Below are 27928 nucleotides of genomic sequence, written 5' to 3'. Positions count from 1 at the left end.
GCATTAGCGCGGACTGCTCCACTGTTCCTGATAGTCTTTTATATCCTCATGAGCTTTAAATTAGGGTGGAGCGAAAAAATCGAATTTCGCGGGGGAAGCGGGTCTCATTAAAAAAAGTTGTCGAATGGGCTCAATATGAAGTACAAGAAATTTCGTCGCATTAAATTGACCCCCTCCCACCCCATAGTGACCTTAAAGGCCTAAATTTTCAGTGTGAGATTTCAAGGTTTCAGACATATCATTTTCGAAAGATTTTTAAAAAATTTGCGTTTTAGGGGGCAAAATTTCGTCCATTTTGTCGTATCATGAACCGTAGCGCACAATTTGTAAGACAAAATTGGCGAGCGGGGACCCTTCTCGAGGATGCATCGAGATATTTTGTGTATCCATAACTAAAAAAGCTGTTCGATATATAAGCGCATGGCCTTATGAATCAAGTGCAGGATTACCGATCGTCTGACTATAAAAGGCAGATACTGTTAGTGAACGGGGGAGCTCATTCAGTGCCCTTTACCGAATTTACCTGATTATTACAAAACTGCATGGCGATTGCCTGATCAATAGCTGTTTTCTATTTTAAGTTCGTTATTAGACATGTCATTTTCGTCAACAAAATGTTTGTTATTCGCCCTTACTTCATGGAAATTAGTAAAGTATATGAAGTATAGTGCGTCGGAGCGTAGTGTCAAATAATATCTCATAAGGTGATTCGTCAAGCTCAAAAGAAGTGGTCGAACTGGCATGCGATATATCGCATCTTTTAGATCAAAAATCTCGGCAGATTTTGAATTTTCAGCAAAAAAAAAAAGGACGATAGCCCCTGCGCATGAGCCTAAAGAATCATTCTAAACCCAAAAATCGGCAAAATTCAGAGAAATGAAAGCAGGATAGTGTTTGGAAAAAAACCTCGCATTCGATTTAGCTATCGATTTCTGTATCGAATGCGAGGTTTTTTTTTCAAACACTATTCTGCTTTCATTTCTCTGAATTTTGTCGATTTTTGGGTTTAGAATGATTCTTTAGGCTCATGCTTAGGGGCTATCGTCCTTTTTTTTGCTGAAAATTCAAAATCTACCGAGATTTTTGACCTAAAAGATGCGATATATCCCATGCCGTTTGACCAAGTCACTTGAGCTTGACAAATCACCTTGAACAAAGAGCAAAGCTCTTTTCCTCTCTGTTATATGGCTAGATATTAAAAAAGGTTGTCAATGGGGCCTTAAATCTTGACGCACAGTGTCTACGTCGAGATTTGGCGATCGCGGCATTAACCGTCGGATTCGTCAATCGTATACGTACGTCGCGACGCAGCGCACCAAGTAGCAATAGTCTATACTAGCCGTTCTGGGCGCGCTTCGCGCGCCCGTCACGCCTAGCCGGGGGCTACGCCCCCTGGACCCCCGGTCACTCGCTACGCGAGTGACATTCGGCTCGCTTCGCGAGTCAATTTTGTAGTAGTTGCAAATTTTTTATCACTATATTTTGAAGATTTCATAGAAAACATTATGAAATTCTCACTCCACAATTAACTTGTAGAATAATAATGGCAGGGCAAGAAATAGACTATATCTTAAAATGGACGGTTCCCACTTAGTAAAAACAGTCAACACCACGTGAAGGTGAGGAACCATCGTTAGCCACTTTTTTTTTTCTTTACTTTTCTGAAAAAAATTTACTGAAATTTTAGTTGCGTCCCCTAAAAGGAAACACGGAGAAAAAATTTGTGCATGGAACCCGAAGCTGAGATCATATGGATCTCTGAAGTTTCCGGATCACGCATCCGAAAAGTTAAGGTCCATCTGCCGAAGTTCGGGTCAGACAATTGAAGTAGTTCGGTATATACCGAAGATTTCAGGTCACACATCTGAAGTACTCGGTGCATACCGAAGTGCTTCAGATTTCTGACTCAGAGATTTAGGAAAAACACAGTAGAGAACCAAGGAAATCACAGTAGAACAGAGAAAAAAATACAGTCGAATAAATAAAGAAAACTATTATCGAAGAAATTCTAATTATTAGAAAGTAATTAGCTGGCGTAATCAATGCGTAGCTGCATAGGAGCATGAGCGAGATTTATCATCAACTGACCGCTGGCCGCTAGGTACCTGGGTGGGCGAGCGACAATACGTAAGCGGTGGCATATGGTTCGATTGACAGAGGAGTGGGGAACGGTCAGACGTAGGGGAAAGGTTCAGGCTGAACCGTTCAGCACAGCGCAGCGTCAGTCACCGGGTGGGGAAGAGAGTCCGGGAGGGGACACTTCCCCTCGAGTGAAATAGAAAAAGGCAGAATCCTTCGAAGTTTATATTAATGATGATGATTGCGCGTCAGAAAGTAGTTCCTTCTAGCAATAAAAATGAAAATGCCGAAAAAAGATAATTTTAAAAGCCTATCATGTAAATAAAATTGCACCTTTTTATTTTAAGTGTTTTGGGAATCACGATTTACTTGAGGTCAATGAAACCAAAATTCGCGCCTATTTCTCGTATTATTTTTGCATTTATTCCTCTCTGAACAGGTCCTTACTGTTTGATCGATTTACACGTTTCGTTTGATGTTTGATCAAGCTAAGACGCTGTAGATCGAAACTTGAACTAACTAGAACTCCGGTTGTTCCATGAGAAACCTTGCGTGGGAAATTTTTTTTAAACGTCCAAATTGGTCACCCTGGTAAAAATTGGCAGTAGAATCTGTGTTCCAAAATACCATAGACCTACAGCCGGCTGTAAGATTTCCAATAGCTTCTATAGCCGGCAACACAATATCTTATAGTCTTTTATAGCCGATGGCGACTATATAAGCAACATCCTGGCGATAAAGTGTATGCTAAACGTTACTAATTACGGATGCTAGGACTTAGTGAGTTTTTGGACTACCGCTCTCTTTTTGGGCCGTAGTATCTTGATTTATTTTGCGAGGAAAGCTCCGTACTTTTGAAGGATGCCTGCCATTCCCAACATGTTGGAGCGCCTGCAATTTTGTATGATACTGTGCGTACCTCTGGTGTGAAATAGTTGCTTCAAGCGCCGTGGTACGCTGCGGCGCGGAGCGGCGGGCGGACAGCCAGCGCGAAACGCGCATTGGCGCCTTCAAACCTAACGGGGATACTTCACGCATTGCGCAATGCGTGAAGTATGCCTGTTAGGTTTGAAGGCGCCAGTGCGCCGCCGCTCCGCTTTGTGTTAGGCTCTAATATTTAATCTCGTGGAGTCAGCGTTTTTCAACTCATGACTTTGAAATGTTTGCACACTCTATATGGACTTTTCTCATTTTAATTGATGAAAAAAAAAATATGTTTCAAAGGAAAATATAATGTGTGTTTTGTAAATATTAAGGTAGTTTTCAAACTTACTGATTTCCAAAGCACACGAATTTCTACACAATTTATTATAGCCTTTTATGGCCGATGGCGAAAAAGCAACAGCCAGGCGATAAAGTGTAAAGCCCGGCGATAGGAACTATAGCCTGGCTGTATAATTTTTTATCGTTTCGTGCAACCCGGCCGTATAATTTTTTCCACTTTCTACAGCCAGCTATATAATATTCTATCGCCTTCCTCAGTCGGCTATAAGAGCTCCTACGGTATTTTGAAACGCAGATCCTATCGAGAATTTTTACCAGGGCGTTCCTATCCAGGGCCTATGCTATCAAACTTGTTTCCCTGTAATGGATACGGGAATGTTTGATCACTTACAGTAAATTTTAAAGGACCTCCATATCGATGGCTAACGATCAACACCGTCTATATGCAAACTGACAGTTTTGAAGAACGAAGAGAAAACTTCACCATTTTTGTAATTTTAAAATTAGATTTGTAATTTTAAAATTAGATTTGTAATTTTAAAATTAGATTTGTAATTTTTCGTATATTACAGCGTCATTGAAGTGCTTTCCTACAGAATTGGAAAAAAAACTCAAGTCGTCAGCTTACACATTTTATACTGTAGAATGCGGCGAAGTTGCTGACTCATTTTAGCCAAAATTGTCAGTTAGGTTAGGTTCCTTAAGGTTTTCCTTATCCCTCGATATCTAATTGACGCGAGTTCAGATAGACTCAAACTTATCTGAATAGATTGTTTAGATTCAAATGAATAAATGATGTTTTGATGTGTATACTGGAAATATCTGGATCTCTGGCACTATCTTATTCCGCGAGGCTGCAGACTTTATTGATGTTGTTGTACTCTATCCCCCTCTCATTCGTAATTTTCAACGGTTTTTGAAAAAAAAAAAAAAAAATATTATAAATGCGTGTAAGTATGAGTAATGAGTATAGTTGCTGATGAGGTCAGATACATAGAAATTTTTGCTCTACAATGTTTTGTAATCAAGTCAAAGCAATACGGCTGGTATTTAAATAACCCTTTACTTTAATAAACTCAAATCTCATGTTTCGCAATTTGCTCCAAGATATTTGCTAAAGAAAAATATTTGTTTTGATGTGTTGCAGGACCCAATGTCTCATAGAATTATTGAAAAACGGCGGCGAGATCGGATGAACAACTGTTTGGCCGATCTTTCAAGACTCATTCCCGCCGATTATTTAAAAAAGGGCCGAGGTCGCATCGAAAAGACTGAAATCATAGAAATGGCTATCAAACACATGAAGTCTTTACAGAGCCGATCCACTAGTAATAGTAAGTACAGCTCGTTATAATTACTCCATAAGCAAACATTAAATCTCTATATTTACCCATCACTAGACTGTAGCTGTGAACTCGCCTTGCCAGCCAAAGAGCTTGCCAAAAAAGTACCCCTTTTCAGGAAGCGTGGGGATTTACTTCAAATAAATTCCAAGCAAAGCCTAATGATGAGGCAATTCTTCATTTAAAGTTTGAGCTTAAGTTCAAAGCTCGTTTTGGCAAAGCAGCGCTGCAAAGTTTGCATTTTTAACTGTTGAAAATGTTAATATTTTGAAATTGTTCGGTTTGACAAACAACTTGAATCGATCTTTTTTTTCCATTCTCCGGGGCACAATTTCATTAGTTGATGTTACCTGAGGATTAAGACTGTTGTTAACATTAAGATCAGTCGTAATACAGCGTGGCGAAGTTTATACAATATGGCCCAGCCTACCATCTTTGCTGCTGCCAAAGCAAGCTTTCCACGGCGGAAAAACGAAGTTTGAATGTCCAAATGTTGCCAAATTGCTTCTGATAAAACTTATTTATCAGGAAAGTTTAGAATATATTTCTTTGAAATTTTTAGAATAATTTAATTAGAGTAAGTAATTTCTTTCTTTAGTTTTTCAAAAACTTTAAATAGAAAGAGCTCACAAGTTTCCCAGATAATTCGTATTTAACTGGAGGAAATTCGACAAGGCTCGAGTTTTCATACCGCGGCGTTTTCCCGAAACGCTCCAGTATTTATATTCGATTTTAAAACAACGTTACCGGTAATAACGCCTTGAGACAACTATCCGTGCTCCACGAAGATCCGTGTTGCATATTAAAAATTGAAGGCGCTCCGGTCACTCTAGCCTATGAAGTTGTGCTAGCAGCGACACGCTGTCACAACTCGGTGTGACATTGCGGTGGAGTTTAATATTTTGATAAGTGAGAATTGTGCGAAAATATTCTTCCCTGTTCTCTTGTCCCAGTACTTCTTAACAGGGAGTTTCATCTTGCTATATACTCGTATAATGCGCATGCGCACCACACGCTGCTGCGTGCACCGTTTCGTGAACAAGGGTAACCGGGGCGGCGGAGCGCCTTCCACTCTTTCATATGCAACACGCATGTTCATTGAGCACGAATAGTTGTATCATGTAATAAGGCGCTATTATGAACAACATTAAATACGTTGCTTCTGTTGATTGAGATATTGGCATAAGAAGGCCGAAGGGCCGTCCCGACCTATCCAACCTGATTTTTGTTGGAAAAATAAAATTATACATTTTTTAAACGATTCTTTGCAAATGGAATTTTTTTTCGTAGGACACACTATGTAAAGTAAGAAACTTTAAAAATAACATTAAATTTCTGAATGAGTGTTAAAGTCTACAATCATTCCTCGTCCTCTCCGATAATTGATCTTTCCCATCAGACTTGAACATGGAAAGAAATAAACATATAACAAAAAAAACAATAAACAAACAAATAAAGGAATGAATAAATAATTAATAGGATTAAAAAGACATCTATAACTTTGAGGGTATAACAAACTCGGACATTTGAATGCTTTCTTGCTCGTCCATCATTTTCAGCTAAATATTTTTTTTCTTTCACTAATTTGGAAGTTTTCTTGTCATTTTCTACGTCAAAAATCGCTCTAACTTCGTTTTTTGCTCCTCAACTTTTTTCCCCTTAGTTATTTTTGTCATCCTAATTTACTCCCCATGGTTTCAAGATGAGAACCCTTATAGGAATAGTGTAAGAACACTAAAGGATCCATTGTTGATTGGCGGCTCAGCCGGCCTAGAGTATCTGCATGGTGATGTTTAGAGCCCAAAAATGACTTTTTTGCAATCAGATTAAGGTTAAAATACCTATAAATTTGGTAATGTTCCTTCGCAGAATCGGAAATTTTACCTCACTAACTTGATAAAACGTGTTTAATTCATTTGAAAACTATTTGAGCGGCACGTAAATAACTCCCTCCAGCACACACTTTTCCGGTGACAAGGTACGCAACAAGTGCAACTGATAATAGCTGCCAAAATTTACCCCTACTAAAAAACCAAAATAACTGTCAAGAAAACCCCCTCCTATCCAAAGTTGCTGCCATGCTGGGGTAGCTTTCTCATACTGGTATTCACGCATCAAGCATTGGAGGAAAAAGATGAAATTTCTGATCTAACAATATTGCAGTTAAAATGTGCCCGACGTGTTACACATATAAAAATGTTAATTTAATCATCCCCGTGGTTAAATTATATTCTCACAATTGTAAAACGTACATTTGAAACATATCGGACATATTTTTTAACAATTCCATCGTTAAATCAACAATCCAATTTTTTCCGTGAATGCAGCAGGTGCAAGGAAATGGAGCAGCGACGCTGCCTTTCAGTAAAGATTCCTCTCTATATTTTTAAAATGTTTAACCGTCTAATTTTTCAGAAATTTTTCTTTTTCAGAATCACAAGAGATAGAACGACGGGCAGAAGAGGAACGGCTTCGGGAGTCGCCAGCGCAAAGCTCAGAGGCTGCATCCAGGGTGAACAGGCCGAGTAGCAGCACCAGCCCCAACACAATCATTCCTGAGCATTTCAGGCTAGGTTTCCAAGAATGTCTCTCAGAGGCCATGCATTTCCTCGTAGAAGTCGAAGGCTTCTTTGCCAACGACTCGTTTTGCGTTCAGTTCATGAATCACTTACAGAAACATTGCGATAAAATTTTGAAAAGTAAGTACTCCTTTATCAACTCGTTTGGAGGAGCGGAAGAAGAGCCTCACAATATCCAAGTAGGAGGCTCAATGTTCAAAGAGTGTATGGCCTATGGCAAGCCATGTAACACAGTTTTTGTAACTTCTCCATCTGTTTTTAAATGTTTTGTAAGGTGAAATTTCAGTCTCAACGTAGAATTATCATAGAGTACATAGAGTCGTAACGCAAGCGGGAGAGCTGGCGCCACTTTTAAGCATTTTCCAGGTCCCGAATTCCGAGATTCCTATGCGGCGCCGGGTCCCTTTTTCGATACATAATCGATGGTTTGCAAAACACGGGGACCAGCCATATTCCACTCCGCCATTTTGGATCGAATATGTATCGAAAAAGTGACCCCGCACACCGGGCTCGAAACTCGTCGAGCAGAACATGGCGCCAGCTCTCCCTATTACATTACGACTCTATGTACTCTATGAGAATTATTGAGGAAAAACTCTGTGATTGTGAGGAAAATTCAATTCCACGAGGTTATATAATCTTACTTCAGTACTTAAGATGTATGAAGAATAAAGACCGTTGCGGCAACGATACAATGATCCTCTGAGGCAAAACTTTACTGCCATATGTTGTATTCTTTTCCTGTGTAATTCTTTGATTTAATTATTCTGTCTGGGAACCATTAAAGGGGAAAATACTCATGAGGCAGGTGAATTAAGGAAAAACTTGCTGACATCCAAGTATGTTTTCTAGAGTGTACGTGTAATCATTTTTCCTGTTTTCAGGTGACAGAGTGAACCAACCGCACACGCATCTCAACGATACGTCGTCGTCCAGTAGCTTGGGGAGCAAGCCATTGGATTTAGGATCAAATTCTAGCACAGACGGAAGCTCACACCCAACTGGCGACCAGGGTTATGATTCGGCCAATAGCAGCCAACTTAGAGACATCCTTACCAGTCCTCACTTTTTCAACCACCGTTCTACCACAGTCCGACAGGTGAGACACACATTCTCAGCTTATATTCTTCTATGATGAAAATCTAAGGCGTCCATTTCCAACAATTCAATCAAACTAAAGTCCGCTGGGAAATTGGATAGCTCCCGATGGGCCGACAGACTGGTACTCTGAGTAGTCCAGTGGGCTGGTCAGACGGTAAGGAACATGAACGTATCTGAGGCTGGGAAAGTAGAGAGGAAGAAAAAAGAGGAAGACATGCAGAAAATTTGCAAGGCTCAGGAAAACTTCAAGATCAAATTGCGAGTAAATAGAAGTATTTTAAAAATTTGGGGGACGGGGGGTGGGGTTGGAGTTTCACAAGTTTATCAGACAATCCGTATTTTATCAATCGGAAGCTGACGGCGACCGAAGGTTCATACGACACTCTTCCTTATCACGGCAGAAATCATGATTCAAGTACAGACGAAGTGACAAGAAAGGGGCTTCTCATTCTTTTCGGACTTTCATTTCGATGTTTCGAAATAAAAATCAACCGAACCGGCCGATGGCTTATATCTGAATTTATCAGTCATCCGAACTTAAAGTCCATGCCCTTTACCAAAAATCAATGCACTTGCTTACTTACGGAGAACCAGGGAGACCTCTCGCCATCGTAGCCTAGAAATTGAAAACCATTTGGCGCCAAACGAATATGAATATTTACGTTTCAGTAGATATATTTAAAATGAACGACGAAAGGTCACATTTTTTAGAATCTCCTGGGAGAGGGCCTGTTGACCTCCTCTCAATCTGTGTCTAGTTCAGTTCGACGATGCAACTGAACGAAATGTGGAGAAAAGCGAGGACTTGATTGGCAGAGGACTTTAAAAGCACGATTTCGATTTCGAGCGCTCTCGTCTTTTTGTGTGATACTCTACCCTTTACCGTGCAGTTAAATAAGTTGCGCAGCCGACCCAAATCCAGTTGTGTTACCGACATTCAGCGCCTTCACCATCACTTGATACTCTGCGCTTTGTGGTGCTGTTAGTTTAGTTGCCTAGTCGATTCGAACCAACCTCAGAGCGCCGAAAAGAGTATATCTTGCTTCATTTTAGACATGATCTCGGATGGGAGCGCCCTCTCTTTACATTATTTTTCTGGTTCCATGAAGGGTTTGCCAGTATGTGTTTTTTTTTATTGATGAAGAAGGAATAAGAGGCTTGGAGGACAAGGCGCATAAGTGCAGTGTTTGAAAAATTGGGAATATAATGATTACAAGTGAGACTAGTCATAATGCATATTCTGTGAAAAATTCGATCCCAAATTCCAAAATTTAAGCATCAAAAAGTCAGTTTGATCTATTTTCCCGCCATAGGGATCTATGTAATTTCAAAACTTCAAACACTTATCTCTCGAAATAGCGAAAACTGCACCTACACTGGAAAAAAAAAACACATTGGATCTAGAGTCCAGACTCTTGAAAACATTGACAAGAAAAAAAATTCTTGATTCAGTCGGATTTTTGCTTGAATCAAAACGAAATCCGTTTAAATTAAGAGGCTTGGTTTTTGATTTGAACTAGATTCTGATTGAATCAAGAGTACTTTTTCTTGTCCATGTTTTTAAGAGTCCGGACTCTAGATCCAATGTGTTTTTTTCCCCAGTGTACGCGCCTCGTCCTCCAGCACCTCAAATAAAATTATTAGATTTTTTAAGTGAACCGGATTTGTTTTTTGTTCTACAGGCACCTCTGTCTCCCACGCTGACGACCAGCTCGATCGTGGACGGGTACAGTCCAGCGAGTTCGCTGTACAAATTCAAGAACAACATCAAGCAACGGTTCAGCGCGGAGCACGCGGTGGCGCCCGAGGCCCCATCGCCGCTCATGGTCGGATCATCCGGTACAAATCTGAAGAGGCGCCGGGATTGCTCACAGGAGAGGAAGTCAGCCGTGAGCACGGAACCTTTCCTGCCGGCACCACCGTCGTCCAAGTACCAAGCACTCACCACCTACCCCTCCTCCTGTAGCGACTCCGTCAATAATAATTATAGTATTCCGATTTTCGCACTACATTCCAAAGGCGCTTTCTACGTTCCCTTGACGGTCGACTTCAACACCCTCGCCCCGTTCCTGAACGAGCAGAGTATCGACATGATGAGCGTCAACTTCTCGTCACTGATCCTGCACCCAGTCACCATCTCGGTCAACTTCTGCCAGCAGCCGATGGGGACCATCAGTCGGCCGATGAGACTCTACCCTTCGTCGCCGTCGTTCGTGTCGACCAGTTGCTCGCCGCAGTTGAACCAAACCTGGCCGCAGACCAACGTCGCGTCCAACCATTTTCAAACGTTACCAAAGTGGGCCACGTGTACTCCCGAAACTCAATGAAAACATGTTTCGCTGCAGATCCCATGTTACCTTATCATTTTTTTTCTCTTCACTTCAGTCATCCTATTTATTTGTTGCTCCAGCTTTTGCTCAAGTTTCCTTCTCCATTCTGAAACATGGACGCCGTAGCTAAAGATAGACCGAGTATCTTCTTCTTGTTCCAATGTGCGAGGCACGCTGCTACACGGTAGAAACTGAAAATTGCTCTAACCCTCATTGTAGTCTGTTTAGGTAATTGATGAATTGCCTATGAGGGAGAATTATAGGCTTTATCGTGGGAATCGGTTTCCAACATAGGGTCTATTTTAGGGTCACCTGTCTATTTCAGTACCAGTCTCTACCTTCCCATGTTGCTCCTCACACCATCAATATAGATCGATGAACTATTGATTTGTTATATCACCAGAGGCTGCGATCGGCAGTGTGAACCAATCAGGTTTCATTTTTTTGGTAAAATTCTCAGGATTCCAATCCAACTTTCTCATGCATCACTCAGCGGAAGCTATTTTCATCAGGACACGAAATGACTGTGACATCATCAATCGGTTTATCGATCTGTGTTGATCGGGTGATAAGGCGAAAAAGAGGAAACTTCTAGCTTTAGTTAGAAGTTATTTCTCCGGCATTTCTTGTTATACTTTAAAGGTTTTGCGGATGATTTTAGGATTATTAAGCATATGGTAGAAAAGGATTTTCTCTTCCTGTCTGTGTTTATACATATTTTTTGAGATGTTTTTAAGATGTTTTTAAAGTATTTGTTTGAAAAATAAATGTAAAGTATGAATATTTTCGCAATCTCATGCAGTTATTTATTGCCCAAGCCTCGTATACCTTCCTCTAATGTGATGTTTTGGTGGCTGGTGGCAGAGGGAAAACCAGAATGATAACAGAGCACGTTCAATTTACCTCTCTTGAAAACTGCGTACAAGGTGCCCTTGCATCGCACGACCCGAACTAACTGAATCAGAGGGAAGAACGGCTCTACGATACATTCCAGAGTATTCATCAAATTGATTATAGAATCTTAGCACATCATTCTAAAATCTAGAATAAAAATTTTCTTTTTTATAAGAAAAAAGGGCATTTTATTTTATAAAAAATTCCTGTTTTCATTTTTATACATCCGTTTTAATGTACGTATAGCTGAATCATAAAAAAATGAATTGCATACACACTCGTAAGATGTTCTTTTTTTTACAACTTTTTACATACTTTTACTCACATCATTTAATGATGCTTTTTCTGAAACGGCCTGTCGTCCGTAATCATAGTTGCCATAAAATTTGACGCTGCTGCGTATTTAAAATATCAACCGATAGAAATACCATAAACTAAAAAAAATACAAATAACTAGAAAAATAAAATACAAAAATTGTAGGTAATTTAAGATAGTTATAGGGTTGAATGATCTGGACTGTGCCAAAAGGGAGACAAATACTATATATCTCTTCATGACAAATGAAAAAGTAACAAATTCAAAGAATAACTCATTTACATTAGACAGCCAGGAAATACAATGGTTATTTTATGTATTGTTTTCTTGAGGCTGAAACTCGATATTTGTCCTCGTTCCCATTTCACTAAGAAAACTGTCACTGTGAAAATTCCCTTTTTTCTAGTCTTGCCATAGTTTAGTTAAAATGAGTGATTATATCAATAGAACAAGAGGAAGACTAGAGAAGTAGGTAATTGATAACGCATATATGGACGGTGAAACTCCCGAACCACATATCTCATTTGCAGTATTTGGAAATCACCGATCCAATTTTATCTTTTTAGATTTTATTTTTTTTAGAAAAAATTAGCATCATTCCTCGAAGTTTTCACAGAATTTTTTTCGCACAACCAAAAAATCACAGCAGTTTTTAAGAATTTTCGTTTAGTAGTTTTCCATTAAGAAATTAAAGTAGGTATGGCAGGAAGTCTGCACCGTCGCAAACCGAGATATGTTGTTTGGATTGTTTGGAAGTTTCACCGTCGATACGTTTCCTTTTTTGAACATTTGGATGTATTTACGCTAAAATGAACTATGTGCATAGGGTTTGCGTGTAACATAGTTCTTTTTAGCATAAATACGTCCATTTGTGACTGGTGAGCCGAGTTGGGAAGAGGGAACAAAACCCGAACGAGCAACTGTTCGTGCTTGAACGTAGCTGTGCTGGTATCGTATGTGAATGAAGGCGATTTTTGATGCTCTAGGCTCAAACGATAGCTCAATTGTTCGGCTTATTTGAAGAATGACGTAACGGTCAAAAGTCAAGTTTCGATAAAACATAAAACATGGATTTCTTCGTCAGTTCTTCATATTTCTGTTCGAGAAAACCAATCGCCATTCCACATGAAATCTATGATAAGACCGCGGTTGATCAAGGAACGTCGGATAATTGGGCAAGAAATGCAAATTTTAAAATTTTGATGGATACGCCCTTTTTTCACAAATCACTCAGTACTGCCATTTTTAGCAGTATTATGACAGTCAAATACCTAGCGTCCGTGCTCAATAAAATATTAAAAATTATAGGTTGTGCCCTTACTCGTGGTTTTTATCAAGAGGAATCACCCTGTATGCACTTGGAGAGGTGGCTCGGAGACCATGCATTACAGCAGATATTCAAATTTTCAAAAATTATGCCTCAAAAGCAATTTTGATATAAAATCGCTCGGTACTAATGTGCGCCCACTCTAAAAAAATAATTTTCTGTTGAAAACTCAATTTCTGATATTTGGCGCTTATACGCCCCTCTTCGTATAACCTGTTCGATTTTTTTTTGTGAGTTTTGGCTTTGTTTTCCACTTGGATTCTCGGCGGTCTCACAAGGAGTCAGCACATCGACAGTGAATTTACCAGACGTATCCGAATATTTGAATTTTTTGAAAAAAGAAAAAAAAAAAAAAAAAAAAAACTTAAAATAAATTATAGTCACTGCGCTAACTCAGTCTATAGGTAAGTATAATTGACATAATCTTTTCATTAGATAAATAACTTAAAAAAAATAATGGTGGTACCACATTATGAAGTCAAATGACATGTCGATGGCCGAATGCTAAACCTCATACGTGGTCTGTCCGGAAAGTATCAGGACTTTTTAGATTTTGAGAAATCGAGCTTCCTTATGACATTGTGGCTTTAATCTCCTTCGAAGTACTCTCCGTAAGACACAATGCACTTGTTCCAGCGATTTTTGAGCTTCTCAAAACAGTCCAAAAAGCTCTCCTTTGGGATATCCTTCAGCGCTCTCGTCGTACTCTCTTTGATGTCATTGATGGAGTCAAATCGAGTCCCTTTCATTGGAGATATCAGCTTTGGGAACAGCCAGAAGTCGCAAGGAGCTGAGTCTGGACTGTATGGAGGATGTGGAACCAGAGAAATACCGTGCTTTGCCAGAAACTGTTGCACAAGACAGGAGGAATGAGCCGGAGCGTTGGCACAAATTTCGCTGCCACTCAACGGAGCCAGAGTTTTTCAGTTGAAATTTCCGTAACGATGGTCTTCGGGATATTTAGCTGCTCTTCCAGTTCCCGCACGGTTAACCGACTGTCTTGGGCAATAGCTCCCCGAACTTTTTCCACGTTATCGGGAGAATTCGTCGACGAAGGTCTCCCGGACCGCGGATCACTAGCGACTGTTTCACGACCCGATTTAAAACGATTATACCACTCATAAATATTGCTTTTGCTCATAGAATCAGTGCCGAAAGCTTTCCGAATCATTTCCATAGTCTCCTTGGCAGTATTTTCCAGATTAAAGCAAAATTTAATACAAATTCTATGATCTTTACGCTCGGTCATTTCACGAAAAAAAAAAAAAAAAACGCGATGATAGCACTTGACACACACACTTTGATCAGTTGATTGCAATCGACTGATTAAAGGTGTGAAAGCCCAATTGTGTGGCTGCATTGGTGAGGACATGGGCAAAGCCCATCCCAGGTTTCAGCTCAATATCTGCATTACATTCCGAGATAATCAAAAAGTCCTGATACTTTCCGGACAGACCACGTATCTCCATTACGGTGTTTCAAGATCCCTGCTCCTATTTTATTTTTTCGAAGAGAAACAAGCAAACTTCTTAGTTTGAAATTCAGGTACAAACTATTCTGCTGGCAGAGAAAAAAAACAAAGGAGGTTTTCAGGAATTTACGTTGACTAGTTTCCCGAAGAAAACATACAGTATGGCAGGAAGTCTGTGATGTCGCAAATGGAGATACATGGTTTCGCACTTTGGCCATCGAAGTAATTGGAGGATCGGAGTGCAAAAAGGGCATTTTTTAATTTCAGTATTTCAGATTTTTTTTTTTATTCTCAGAATCAGGGGAGAAAAATGTTGGCAGAGACGTGGAAAATCTGATTATTTTTCATAATTTCGATGTCTATAGTACAAGTCCCGAGTTTAATGATCAAGCCCACAAAATAAGAAGTTGCTAGTGAAGATCCCGAAACACTTTAACGGAGAAATGCCCTTTTTTCACCCGAGTCCCCAATTTAACGAAGTCCACGCCAAATAAAAGCACTCACTTTTAGATTGAGACAGAGGATCCGCTATCTTGATTCTTTTATTTACAATAAATGCTAAACATGAGGAAAGCTGATTTCCTGTTGCACTCTAAAAGTGAGTAAAATGATTTGATGTAGACTCCTAGCACCACCCCTGAGAATGAGATACAAACTAATGGCATGCGATCAGTCTAAGCGTGCTTCTCGCAAACTTTCGGGTACAAGTTTTTCAATTGAATCGGTGTCTGGTAGACTGGTGTAAGTTCAAAAAATCATGAGCCCTGGCTTTCGTTGGTCACGCAGGACGCTATGGATCATGAGTTTTTGGACTTATGCCCGTCTAACAGATTCTGATTCAATTATGCTTCGTGTAACATGGGCCATAGCTCCCAGCGTTAAAGCTGCGTGTCTGACTTCATCGGAAAATGATGATGAGAGAAGAAAAAAAGACCAGCAAGAAGAGAGCAGCTTGTGAGCTTGGTCCAACACCAGATGCGATGCGAGTGAAGTATGGGAGCGTATCCAAAGCAGCGGGGTAATTTGTCAGCCACACTGGACCCACGATCACTGGTTTATCAATCTTAGCTTCATCTCGCCATTGACCCTTCGGCAAATAAATGTCACGGCTGGTGGCGCCTTTCTCTAAAACTGGCGCGATGAGGATATTTTCACCCAGCATAAACTCTGGAAAATAGCGGAAGGAAAAATAATAACACTACAGTAACCGAACAGTTGAATGGAGATATTGCATGTGTGAGGGATTTGCGATTTGACCATTGATTCTTATGTAAAAGTTCGCGAGAAACACGATGGTGCCACTGGTTTTCTCTGAAATCATCTCCCAAGCTCAAAAAAAGCTCTCAAAGTGAGGCCAAAAGGACAGGATATCCCACCCTACCCCGAGAGTCCACCTCTACATCAAAACAAACTCTCCGTGCAAAGATAGGGAGCAAATACATTAGCAGGGTTGCCACTTTATTTGGGGACTCCAAAACTGAAAACACGGCAACCCTGCTAATGTATTTGCTCCCTATCTTTGCATGGAGAGTTTGTCTTGATGTAGACGTGGACTCTCAGGGTAGGGTGGGATATCCCCTCCATTTTGGCCTCAACTTGAGAGCTTTTTTTGAGCTTGGGAGATGATTTCAGAGAAAACCAGTTGCACCATCGTGTTTCTCGCGAACTTTTACATAAGAATCAATGGTCAAATCGTAAATCCCCCACACATGCAACATCTCCATTTTCTCTTTTCCACTCTTATTATATGACCTTTGAAATGTATGTTGAGGTCTTTACAACCCTATGTTTCTTTAATCCTATTTTTCATCTTCCCTCATTCACCAATCTGTCATATTGAGTTACTTTTTTTTCAAATAGCTTCACTTCTCCTTGATTTCCACTTCTCTTTCCTCATTTTGTAGATTTTATTGCAAAAGCGTTTTCTAACAGAGAATTAAAAGAAAGCAGAGTAGACGCAAAGGGGGCACTGTATAGTTGCGCATATCTTACTCCGCCTTCAATTTTCAAAGTAGGCTAGACAAAAGTCCTCCTTCCTGCAATACTTGTCTGATTTGCTGGTTGGGTACTTGTATTGTCTCACAGTATATTATGTCGAATCGGGTAAATTATGACCCAACAATTTGGATTCTTCCTCTGTTTTTCTGTCCAAGTCTTTATTATTCATAATAAATAAATAAATAAAATATATTATCATTCCCAAAGTATTTTTGGAGAGGGGGGGGGGGGGAGGACGTGTCTTCCCTGGCGTTAAGGAGAAAAACGGCATTCCTTAAACAGATGGAACTCTAGATATGAATTCGAGAAACTCAGACACAAACGCTTTGCCCTCTCATTTTCCCCTTATTTTTCTTAGATAGCACCCACATCCAAGGAGGGTGGATTTTTTCGAGAGGAAAAAACAAAAAATAAAAGTCTTTGCATTATGACTAACAAAATCCCTGACAACTCAGCAATCCATTCTCGGATCATTGATCAATGATACAAATGATAAATTGTTCGCCTTTGATGATGCACACAATTTAGGAATTCAAAGAAAACAAATAATCCGCAATCATGGACAAATTATGGACTAGTTGATTCAAATCACACAAAAATCACCAATAAGCAGGGCCGGATTTACCTCCTTGCCGCCCATGGGCCGCCTGTATTTTTCCGTCCCCTTCTCATTCATTTTGAAACATCAATAGATCGTACTCGACAGTGGTTTGATGTATCGTTTGGTTCAAAACAATAGAACATAACCTCGACCAAAATTTTAGGATTTAATTCGAAAAAGCTGAAAATGATAAAATGCCTAACAATTTCACTTTTCATTGCCATTTGGTACTCGAGAGAATAAAAATTCGATCACATAACACCCGTTACCTCAGATTTCTAAATTTACTTTTGAGGCTGTGGTCACATATTAAACCAATCGATAACAATATAATCTCACCTGTGTGGTCTGTCGAATACGATCTATAAAAACCATCAAGTGAACTGAACGTGGAGGATGGGTGTATGAGACGCGTTTACTCATGTTGGGCACATTTTTTGTGAAAGCCCTGTCAACACTAACAAAAGTTCAGTTCCGTAAATTCATCCCTGTTTAAACAAGGTCTTCCATTTATAAAAAACGAACGAAAGAATTATGAAAGAACAAACATAAATGTGGTTTATAATTTAAATTTCCGCCGCTGCCCGACCGCACTATGTTGGCGCAATGCGTGAAGTATTCATGCAGTCTTGTAGGCGCTATGCGTTTCCAGCCGACTGCTGACCGCAGTGTGTTTGACGCAGTGCGTGAGGTATTCATGCAGTCTTGTGGGCGCTATGCGTTTCGAGCCGACTGCTGACCGCAGTGTGTTTGACGCAATGCGTGAAGTATTCATGAAGTCTTGTAGGCGCTATGCGTTTCATGCCGACCGCCGCGCCGCTCCGGTCAAATTGCGTGTTTGGTTTCTCTCTTAACTCGACTAATTAAAGGTGTTGTCTCTTTTATCACCAAAAGACGACAAAATTAGAAGTTACTATACTTTTATTCTCAGGAAATGAAAGATTTTGTCGCCTTTTCTCGTTTGTAATTTATTTTCTGAATCCGATTTTTTTCTCTCTTTTTTTGATACTTACATTCAAAAAGATTGCAAAATTTTCCGCCCCCTACATTAGGGTGGAGCGAAAAAATCGAATTTCGCGGGAGGAGCGGGTCTCATTGAAAAAAAGTTGTCAAATGGGTCCAATATGACGTACAAGAAATTTCGCCGCATAAAATTGACCCCCTCCCATTCCATAGTGGCCTTAAAGGCCTAAAATTTCAGTATGAGATATCATGGTTTCAGACATATCAATTTCAAAAGATTTTCAAAAGTTAAGACCCTTTGGGCCGAAATTTCGTCCATTTTGTCGTATCATGAACGCAAAACGCACAATTTGCTCGTATTTGTAAGAAAAAATTGCCGCGCGGGCACCCTTCCAGGATGCATCGAGATATTTGGAAAACGGTGTGTGAGTATACTCATTCCGGGTAGTTTTCGACGTTTTGCGACCCCAAGGGCCGAAATTTCGTCCGTTTTGGCGTATTTACAACGGTTAACCCATAAAAGCGTAAGCAAGGCGCTCCCGCACTCCGCGGACGAAGTCGTCGCGCCGCGGCCGCTTGGCGTCCGTATTGACCGTCTGGAGGTGTCAGGGAAAACCAACGCACGATGCGGCACCCGGTCGGTCGATGCAGGTGCAGCAGCGATAGGAGTTTCCATGTTTTGGGGATACCCTTATCATTAAGGATTTATCGAGGACCTCAAGGGCAAAGTCCAAATTTTGTGTTCGTATGGAAAAGTTTGTCTGCACCGACCAGGTCGTCCTGCTCATTTATCGTAATCAGTTTTCGCTCAAGTCTCCTACCGTTCGGATCTCGCAGTGTCGCTTCTGTAACTCGACGGAATCTTCATTCAGTTATCACTTCAACGGCTCTTTTCGGACCCACATTATCGGGAACATTAGTGCTCATGGCGAAAAAGATAACGCGCAGTGGTGCGGAACACGCGATTTTTGGTGCGTCTGCGAAATTAAAAGAGAACGTTCTACCAACTTATACTGATGTGATGAAATACTTTCTTTATACCCGTGAAAATTTAAAGGCGAATAATGGAGGTCGAGAACCAACAGTGCATCAGATGGTTCAGATTGTTTGCTTACGAGGTCCTCGTTGATCTTTCAGGAAATCTCTTTCCTTTTCTGGAACTTTATTGGTTTTGGAACACTGACACTTACTAAAACTTTTGCATTTGCACGTGCAAATATCGAACAGTTTTTGTACTTGCTTCTTAAAGTCTTGAACTTTTTTCACATCCGCTTTGGATTTGTTTACTTTATTTACACTTTTCATAATAACATAAAGTTTTCCGTGAAAACGGATTAAAACTAATTTGGCATATCGTTCAGGGCAGGTCGGAATTGACGCACGACACCAGATTTCTAGAACTTTTCCCGCGATGCGAGCTGCTATCTGATGCACTGTTGGTTCTCGACCTCCATTATTCGCCTTTAAATTTTCACGGGTATAAAGAAAGTATTTCATCACATCAGTATAAGTTGGTAGAACGTTCTCTTTTAATTTCGCAGACGCACCAAAAATCGCGTGTTCCGCACCACTGCGCGTTATCTTTTTCGCCATGAGCACTAATGTTCCCGATAATGTGGGTCCGAAAAGAGCCGTTGAAGTGATAACTGAATGAAGATTCCGTCGAGTTACAGAAGCGACACTGCGAGATCCGAACGGTAGGAGACTTGAGCGAAAACTGATTACGATAAATGAGCAGGACGACCTGGTCGGTGCAGACAAACTTTTCCATACGAACACAAAATTTGGACTTTGCCCTTGAGGTCCTCGATAAATCCTTAATGATAAGGGTATCCCCAAAACATGGAAACTCCTATCGCTGCTGCACCTGCATCGACCGACCGGGTGCCGCATCGTGCGTTGGTTTTCCCTGACACCTCCAGACGGTCAATACGGACGCCAAGCGGCCGCGGCGCGACGACTTCGTCCGCGGAGTGCGGGAGCGCCTTGCTTACGCTTTTATGGGTTAACCGTTGTAAATACGCCAAAACGGACGAAATTTCGGCCCTTGGGGTCGCAAAACGTCGAAAACTACCCGGAATGAGTATACTCACACACCGTTTTCCAAATATCTCGATGCATCCTGGAAGGGTGCCCGCGCGGCAATTTTTTCTTACAAATACGAGCAAATTGTGCGTTTTGCGTTCATGATACGACAAAATGGACGAAATTTCGGCCCAAAGGGTCTTAACTTTTGAAAATCTTTTGAAATTGATATGTCTGAAACCATGATATCTCATACTGAAATTTTAGGCCTTTAAGGCCACTATGGAATGGGAGGGGGTCAATTTTATGCGGCGAAATTTCTTGTACGTCATATTGGACCCATTTGACAACTTTTTTTCAATGAGACCCGCTCCTCCCGCGAAATTCGATTTTTTCGCTCCACCCTACCCTACATTTTGCCGCCATGGGCCGCGGCCCATATGGCCACCCCCTTAATCCGGCCCTGCCAATGAGTGGAAGCAGTTTTTATTTTTTTAAAAACAGACGTGCTGGAAATGTAGAATGTATCGTACAAATAATAATCGATAACAAACCTGAGTTGATTCCATGAGCTATTCGGTCCGTGGGATCCACCCACCAAATCGGCGTGTTAACTGGTTGGCCGGTTTCCACTGTTTTTCTCATTAACGAAATTATCGTATCAACATACTCGTAGCGCAAAGCCATGAATTTTTTGGTCAGCTCAATGGTCTGTAAGCAAATTGCATCAAAATATTAAGAGCATCGATCGAGAAATCTTCAAATATGATCCTATAATTATTGCAAAAGATTCAAGAGGAATCGGCACTAAATGAGTATTTAGTTGTTGCAACAGCAAGCTATTTCTCGTTCCCGCTTATCATTTATGTCTGGCATATTATAAAATATGTAGATATAGATTAGTGTCCGCTTTCGGCTCTATCCTCTAACTTCCGTAGATTTCAACCTCGCAAAAGGAATTCGATCAGTTCATTAAACCCGAATTTTTGGAGAGCTAAAATGAATGTTCATCTAATGGGATCTAAAATAGTTAATATACTTACGTGCCATAGCTCTTCAGCAGAGTACCCAATTAGCACAATTAAATTGCAATAAATTGCGATTAGAAAAGTACTTACATTTTGCTAACTGCATCGGAATGTTGTGTATGTTGTCTATCTGCTAATTGAAGGGGCTTCTCTAATTGAACTTTATTGCGATATAACTCGAAAAAGTTGCACTTTTTCTTTGGATTTTAAATTTTTTATCTTTCTGAAAAAAATTCGTTTCATTCATCTTTTCAAATCGGCATTTCCTGATCAAATGATGTAATAGGATATGTATTCATTGTAATTTCATGGTGAAAAAAGACATTAAATTGCAATTTTATTTTAACATTGACGTTATGTGTTACTCGAAAGCAAGGTACCTATCGCAGTCCTTTTCGAATAAACTGTCTATTAATCCAACAGCAGAATTCATGGAAAAGGATGTTTAACTAACCTCAGCATCGAAATCCCAAGGAGGGGTTGAAAACTGAACGGCCGGTAGGAAGACATTGACTTGCAGGAATCGGATGAACAATTCCTTGCTGATTTTCTCATCGCGGTAGGCGTTGCCTCCAACCATATCAGGCAAAACGAAAGGATATCCATTCAAGTTCATTTGCAGTGTGGTCGTGATAACAGTGTGTATGCCCAAAGGCTCATCTCCCCATTTCGAGTCTCTGTCCACCATGCGAACGAAAACGGGAAGGTGCTGGGTGCCTCTTCCCGTGCGAATTTCGATCTGCCGACCGAATTTAGCGGCGAACTCAACATATTTTCGGGTGATCAACTCCGGCTGCTCCGCCTCCGGACCATTCAGATCAGTGACTTGCGGAGACCAACTACTTTCGCCGGCATCGAATTTAAAAGAATCGATCCCACCCTCTGATAATACATTCTTCAATCGTTTTTCGAACCAATCCGCCGCGGCTGGGTTTCGAAAGTCGACGTAGCCCGCTCGAAGACCGTTCCACCAGGTGGTTGTGGTGTTCCCCTCTGTGTTTCTCACGAGATAGCCTTTATCTGCAGCCTCCTTGTGCGTTTCGCAGTCGGCGTTGATGAAAGGATGAACCCATATCGTGGTCCTGAAGCCCATTTGATTCAACTTGGAGGTCAGCCGTTTCATGTTGGGAAAGGTCGTTTGGTTGAAGGATAAACTCCCGTAGCACGTTTCCCAAAAGTCGTCGATCTCAAGCTGACTATTGTTGAAGCCATTGTTCCGGATATTTGTGGCGTATTCCAGGACCACTTCCTCGTCGATCTTCGTCTTGTATTTTGCCCACGTTGACCAGATGGGATCTCTTATCATTCTTTCATCCGGGATACCCGACGGTTTCCCGAGGAACTTTCTGATCGCGAATTCATGAGCCACACGGGGGTTCTCAAACTTACACAACGTGTATTTCAGGACGATTTCCTTGCTTCTGAAGTAGGGTGGAGCGTTTTTGGCGAGCAGACAGAACGAGTCCTTCCTATGGTGGTTTTGGTCGATGAACAGTGGTACACTTTGGTTGACGTATATCAAGATACCCTCTGAATTCAACCAGTAAGGCTCGCATATGGCTTGGTCGTAGATGGCTTTGGTGACGTATGAGTTTGTCTGAAATGTGGCCCCTTCCAGCGGCAAACGTTGGGTTGAGTTCTCCGGTCCTCCGAACCAATTATGAGGTGACAACTGGAAACAATCCTCGAGTGCATGATGGTTATCAGAGGAAATCCAGTTGATCTCCATGCATTTCTCCTCTCCTTCGGTGTGTTTTAGCTCCAGAGTGGTGTGCTCTCCAAATTTGACTTTGTTCTCACCGATATTTTTAGCATCGCTGGGTTTCATATCATAATTTATTAGCTGGACTCCAAGCTCAAACGGGTATTGTGTTTTCCCTGAAAAAAAAGGAATAATGAAAGCTGCGTTTAGAAACTCTAAATGATACATTTTTCGTTGATTGTTCCAAACAAAACGCAAAATTTCAAGATAAAACGTACTCCATAGTGAAAGGTCTAAGAATGAACTACTATTTCGTTTTCATTAATTCTTACTTTTTCCAGTATCAGTCTATCTGCAATACATCGTTTGTGACATGGTCAGACCCACAGATATCATGACAAAATGTATACTTTCCGAATAGATGACTATTCGCGATCCTCAAAATGTTCGTTGCCTATCCAAGTAAATTGAAGGCGAACTTCAAGAGAACATCTCAAGCAAACTATTCCTGTCTCTAGATGGAACAACAGGAAACAGAACGCTTCCGGAACGTTTAGACGCCCCTTTTCTTTTGTATTATAATTGAAAGTTCCTCAATTTGAAAGCCTGAATACTGAGACTCACTGCCTGGTGGGCGTATCTTGCCCTCCTTGGTTTGGATACCTATACCTAAACTAATGGGGACGCAATCTCGGTCTATCCTAACATTCTTTCATCCCATCCCTCTCTTCACCATATTTCTTTTGTACCTCTTCTTCATTCTTAATTCACTCTCTAGCAAACTGTTTTGGTTAATTGAGGTGTTACAAAATTAAGAAGAGTGGAACTCTGAGATAAATCCTTAGATTCCCGAATCGGGTCAAATTGACTCGAGACGTGCCAAAAACACGTGCCCCGCGCGCGGGTTTTATGGGCCCGGTACAATACAAGTTTTAAATGTAGGTCTAGAAGTACATCAAATTGGGGTAAGCACAGTCAAGGATAGAGGAGACATAATCGGGCCTCGTTTTTCAATTTGTCTCTATAATTCGAGCAACACCTCATTGGTAGCATAGAGCGGAGCATTGCGAATTCACGCGCCTCGCGCTAGCGCGCCTTCAATATTGCAGACGCAACGCGGACATCCATCAAGCACGAATAGTCGTATCTCTGCGCCGTCAGCAACGCACGCCCTTTCCCTTGCTCTATTTTCATATGTATGTGTTTATTCCGTTTGTCTTTTTTGCAGTGGTGCATTAAGGACCGCATGAGCAACACAGCCGAAGATAGAAGGGACGTAATCGGGTCTCGTTTTCAAACTTTTCTCCCGAATCTTATTATAAGTGACATTTCATTGGCAGCACAGAGCAGGACGTCGCGAGTTCACGCTCGTGCCATGGCATGGCGCCTTCAATTATTCACATGCAGCATCGACATCAGTCAAGCACGAATAGTTGTATCTCTGCGCCGTCATCAGCGAGTGTTGACGTATCTCTTATTTTTGATACTTGAGAAATGTTAGTGTTTAAGCTCAACATATGCCGCTGTGTGACTAATTCAATAATCATTTTTAGAAAAAAATTGTTTACACCTCTCTGCGGGTGTTGCATATGGTAGATGTGGGAGTGGTGAGAAAGCGCCAGTATGTTACGAAGAAAGTGCGGACATTTTTTTTCTTAAAAAAATGGGAGTTTTTACCTTCAAAAACATATGAATATCATGGGTAATACTTTAAGAACTATCAAAATCAATATTTTTAAATTTACGAGTCAACTTGACCTGACTTGGAATATTGCGTATAAAAATACTCTTGGGCATCTAAGGGTTGAAAAGAATAAGAAAAGAGGAAAAAGCAGCGGAATATTCCAAAAAGTCTGACCTGAAATTCAATTTCACCAAAGTGAAGTACACCTTGAATGATCTTCTCATGACACTATTGTTCTAGTTTAATGTAGTCTACCGTAACTAAAGATATTCTATACCTATCGACGATGTCAGTCCGCAACCAAGTATTTCGGTCTCCGTCGTTGCAGACTTTCTGTGATATGTACTTTATTTTTTGAATGGAAAACAACTCAACGCCAATTCTTAAAAACTGCTGTGATTTTTCTTCTCTCTGCAAAATAAAGGCATGAATCCATGAATCCTTGAAGCCATGAAGCCATGAAGAATGAATCCTTCCAGGAATGATGTTCATTTGTTCTCCTTTAAAAAAATAAAGTAGGAGCGGAGATTTTCAAACATCGCAAACGAGCTACGTGGTTGCGGGCTCACAGGTTGATGTGCAGTTTTCCGAATGCTTGTTGAATACAATACAATCTGAAATAATTATGCAAGGCGTCTAGAAAAGATTGGCTTTCTAGATAAATAAATACAAGGATAGCCGATAGGCATTACGCAGCTCTCTGTAAGCAAGCTTTTTTAGCTAATTTTTTTCAACCTAGTTCGTGAGTGCAATTTATTGAATTTCTTAAATTGTCTACGGAAAATAGCCGCATTTATCACACTTACAATAAAAATATACAAAATACTAGGGACAGCTGTTAAAAAACTGTTTAAAACAATTACTCATACATTTTAAAAAAGCGCATCTCTTAAAAAATAACTGTTAAAATGTATTTTTTAGGAAACACTTTTTTGGTATTTTTTAAAGTAAAATTTACTAGAGACAAAACTTTAAAAACTGTCAAAAAACTTTTAAAAAATCTACTTTGGTTTTTAAACCATTAAATGTTTAAAATGATGTATAAAAAACTAGTTAGACAATTTTCTTTTTTACTTTTTTTTTCGACTTTAATCGACGTAAATTTCTATGAAGCAATACTCAAAAAAGGTACCTTAAACCACAATGTTTGACAACTTTTTAATTGTGTTTGTAAGGTGCTTCGGAACGCTCGCTATCCTTAGAAAGGGATTCATAACAAAAAAATCATGAGGAAGCTACCTGTTTTTTCTCGCTCTTGCTCTCCCTCACCAAGGGAGGCTGATACATCGAAACCTGCGAGCAAGGATTCATCCTCCACCTTTACTTTGAAATTCCCCAGATCAATTTTAAACGCCTGTGGAAGAGCGGAGAGAGCCGAATGGACTGCAACCAGTATCACAAAAACTCCGAGGTAACCGGTGCCCCGAGTCATGGTCATAAAGTCACGATAGTGTGGAGAGGGATTTAACTCCCTTATCGTATGGGAGAGAGGTAACGAAGATAATACTGGTTAGGTATATTTTAGACTCTAGCCATGCGTAAACCAGATCACATTAGCGTTTCTCTGGAGCGGAGAAGGAGTCCGAGGCACACTAGACAAGAAAGAATGGACACTCGCGCCAAGGCAGAAAACCATACGGTTAGGATATTTCGAGCACGTCAAAAAATGAGGACATCCCGGTTTTTAAAAAAGGGAAAAACGCAGACAAAATGAAAGCTTTAGAAATTCACTTGAACCTGAGCTCGGTTCGTTTCACGAATCGGTGCCGACTGGTTCGTCGACAGCGGTAAACACGGCGCTGTACACTAGTACAGTATTCGATGATGAGGAAAAAAAGAAAGACGTTAACGCACGCTGTCGCGTCGCACAGTGGATCCAGTCAATTAGAGAGGTCGGACATGAAATTTTTAACAAAAAAATGCGAATTTTAATGTTTAAGTCATCACATTTTAAATTTTAAGGGGTGTTTCTAAAAGGAAATTTCAATGGAAACCCGATAGAACCACTTTTAGAATCTCAAATTTCCGTATGGTCGGAGTTATATGCGTCTAAAGTTACCAAATTTTGTCCGAGCTCTCCTATTGAGTCGATCCACTGTGCGTCGTCGCATCTCGTCAGTCGTCGCGCGTCGCATCGGGACTCGTAATCTCATGCAAAACCGAGAAATGCTTGACCCTCCTGATTGCCTCTTTTCACTCATTCGCTTCATTATTTGTTCATTTTAGAGGGAGCCACGCGCCTCTCCGTTTATTTTGAAATAGTCGTGATTAGACCTCAACACTTGTGTCCAATAAAAACTCAAGTGGTCATTCATTCAGTCACCTTGCGACACATGCACTTAGCCCATATTGACGGGAAGATTAAAATACCTACATATTTATTTTAAATTAAGAGAACCTATTCAAATTAATTCACGTGTCTTTGTTATAGGTATTAACTGGACGATGCACATACAATAATACCATACTTCTGAAACCCTTTGCCTCCCTTAATTTAAAAATCTAAATTTTTGTGCATACACCCATCTTCCAAAGTCTTTGTAAAGACGTTAATAGCCCAATACGCTGAATGTTTTTAAATAAATTAACTAACTAACTAATTGTTGTACATCGTCCAGTACTTCCAGATAACTTTATTATCTTAAATGGGGGAGGAGGGACTGAGGAGAGGGTGCAAATGAACAATCCGCACCCTCAGAATTTTTGGTGATCGTGTTAGGCCATGTTTGCAGTAAAACGGGAATTTTTAACAAAAAGTCGAAGCTTGTGCTGTCAAAAAATTCAACACAGAGAGACAGAGTGACAAAAAGCGTACCGACGATACCATTTTTTGTCATCATCCTTTGATTCTGAATGCAATCGAATGTATCATCCTGCCAGAAATGTTGTGTTAATCTTAAGGCTTTAAGTGTAGAGAGTACTAGGGGGCTACGCCCCCTGGCCGCTACGCGGCCCAACCCCCTGAAGGCGCTCCGCGCCATCAATGGGCCGCTTCGCGGCCCTATTTTTACCCTCCTTTCAGTGTTAGTTTTATTTTTCCCCTAAAAAATTACGATATGAGGTATACTTTAATTTCAAACTTTACTTAAAATTACTTTAAAATTAAAAGGACGCGTTTTGGAATGACTGATTGATGAAATATTGCAGTAAAACAATGAACAATGATAGTCAGGTAATAATTAAGATTTCATGAGTCGGGGATCGATCCCACTTTGAGTTCATTGTGGACGCACTCGACGTCTTAGACGACTCGGCCACCGCTC

The 27928-nt window shown here is 40.5% G+C and overlaps 2 protein-coding genes across 5 annotated transcripts in view; one reads left to right on the top strand and one right to left on the bottom strand.

Annotated features, from left to right (window-relative positions):
- The window catches only part of LOC109041224 (transcription factor cwo), a 71844-nt gene extending 60396 nt beyond the window's left edge, over positions 1-11448 (top strand). For all 4 annotated transcript variants that reach the window (XM_019057484.2, XM_072298965.1, XM_072298972.1 and 1 more), the window contains 4 exons: positions 4451-4637; positions 7079-7345; positions 8110-8324; positions 10009-11448. In XM_019057484.2, the coding sequence (XP_018913029.2) occupies positions 4451-4637; positions 7079-7345; positions 8110-8324; positions 10009-10653 (1314 nt within the window). In that variant the 3' untranslated portion in view covers positions 10654-11448. The remainder of the gene's footprint in view (positions 1-4450; positions 4638-7078; positions 7346-8109; positions 8325-10008) is intronic.
- Positions 11449-12074: 626 nt separating this feature from the next.
- LOC109041223 (myogenesis-regulating glycosidase) lies at positions 12075-26494 on the bottom strand. The gene is made up of 4 exons (XM_019057483.2): positions 25905-26494; positions 21734-23157; positions 20806-20962; positions 12075-15831 (listed from the first exon to the last, which is right to left on the bottom strand). Exons 1-4 carry the CDS (start codon positions 26101-26103, stop codon positions 15563-15565), a joined length of 2049 nt encoding a protein of 682 aa, XP_018913028.2. The 5' UTR covers positions 26104-26494; the 3' UTR covers positions 12075-15562.
- Positions 26495-27928: the final 1434 nt, after the last annotated feature.

This window comes from Bemisia tabaci, chromosome 1 (genome assembly GCF_918797505.1).
Source record: "Bemisia tabaci chromosome 1, PGI_BMITA_v3".
Taxonomy (NCBI): Eukaryota; Metazoa; Arthropoda; class Insecta; order Hemiptera; family Aleyrodidae; genus Bemisia; species Bemisia tabaci.
This window is presented reverse-complemented; position numbering and strand designations above follow the sequence as displayed.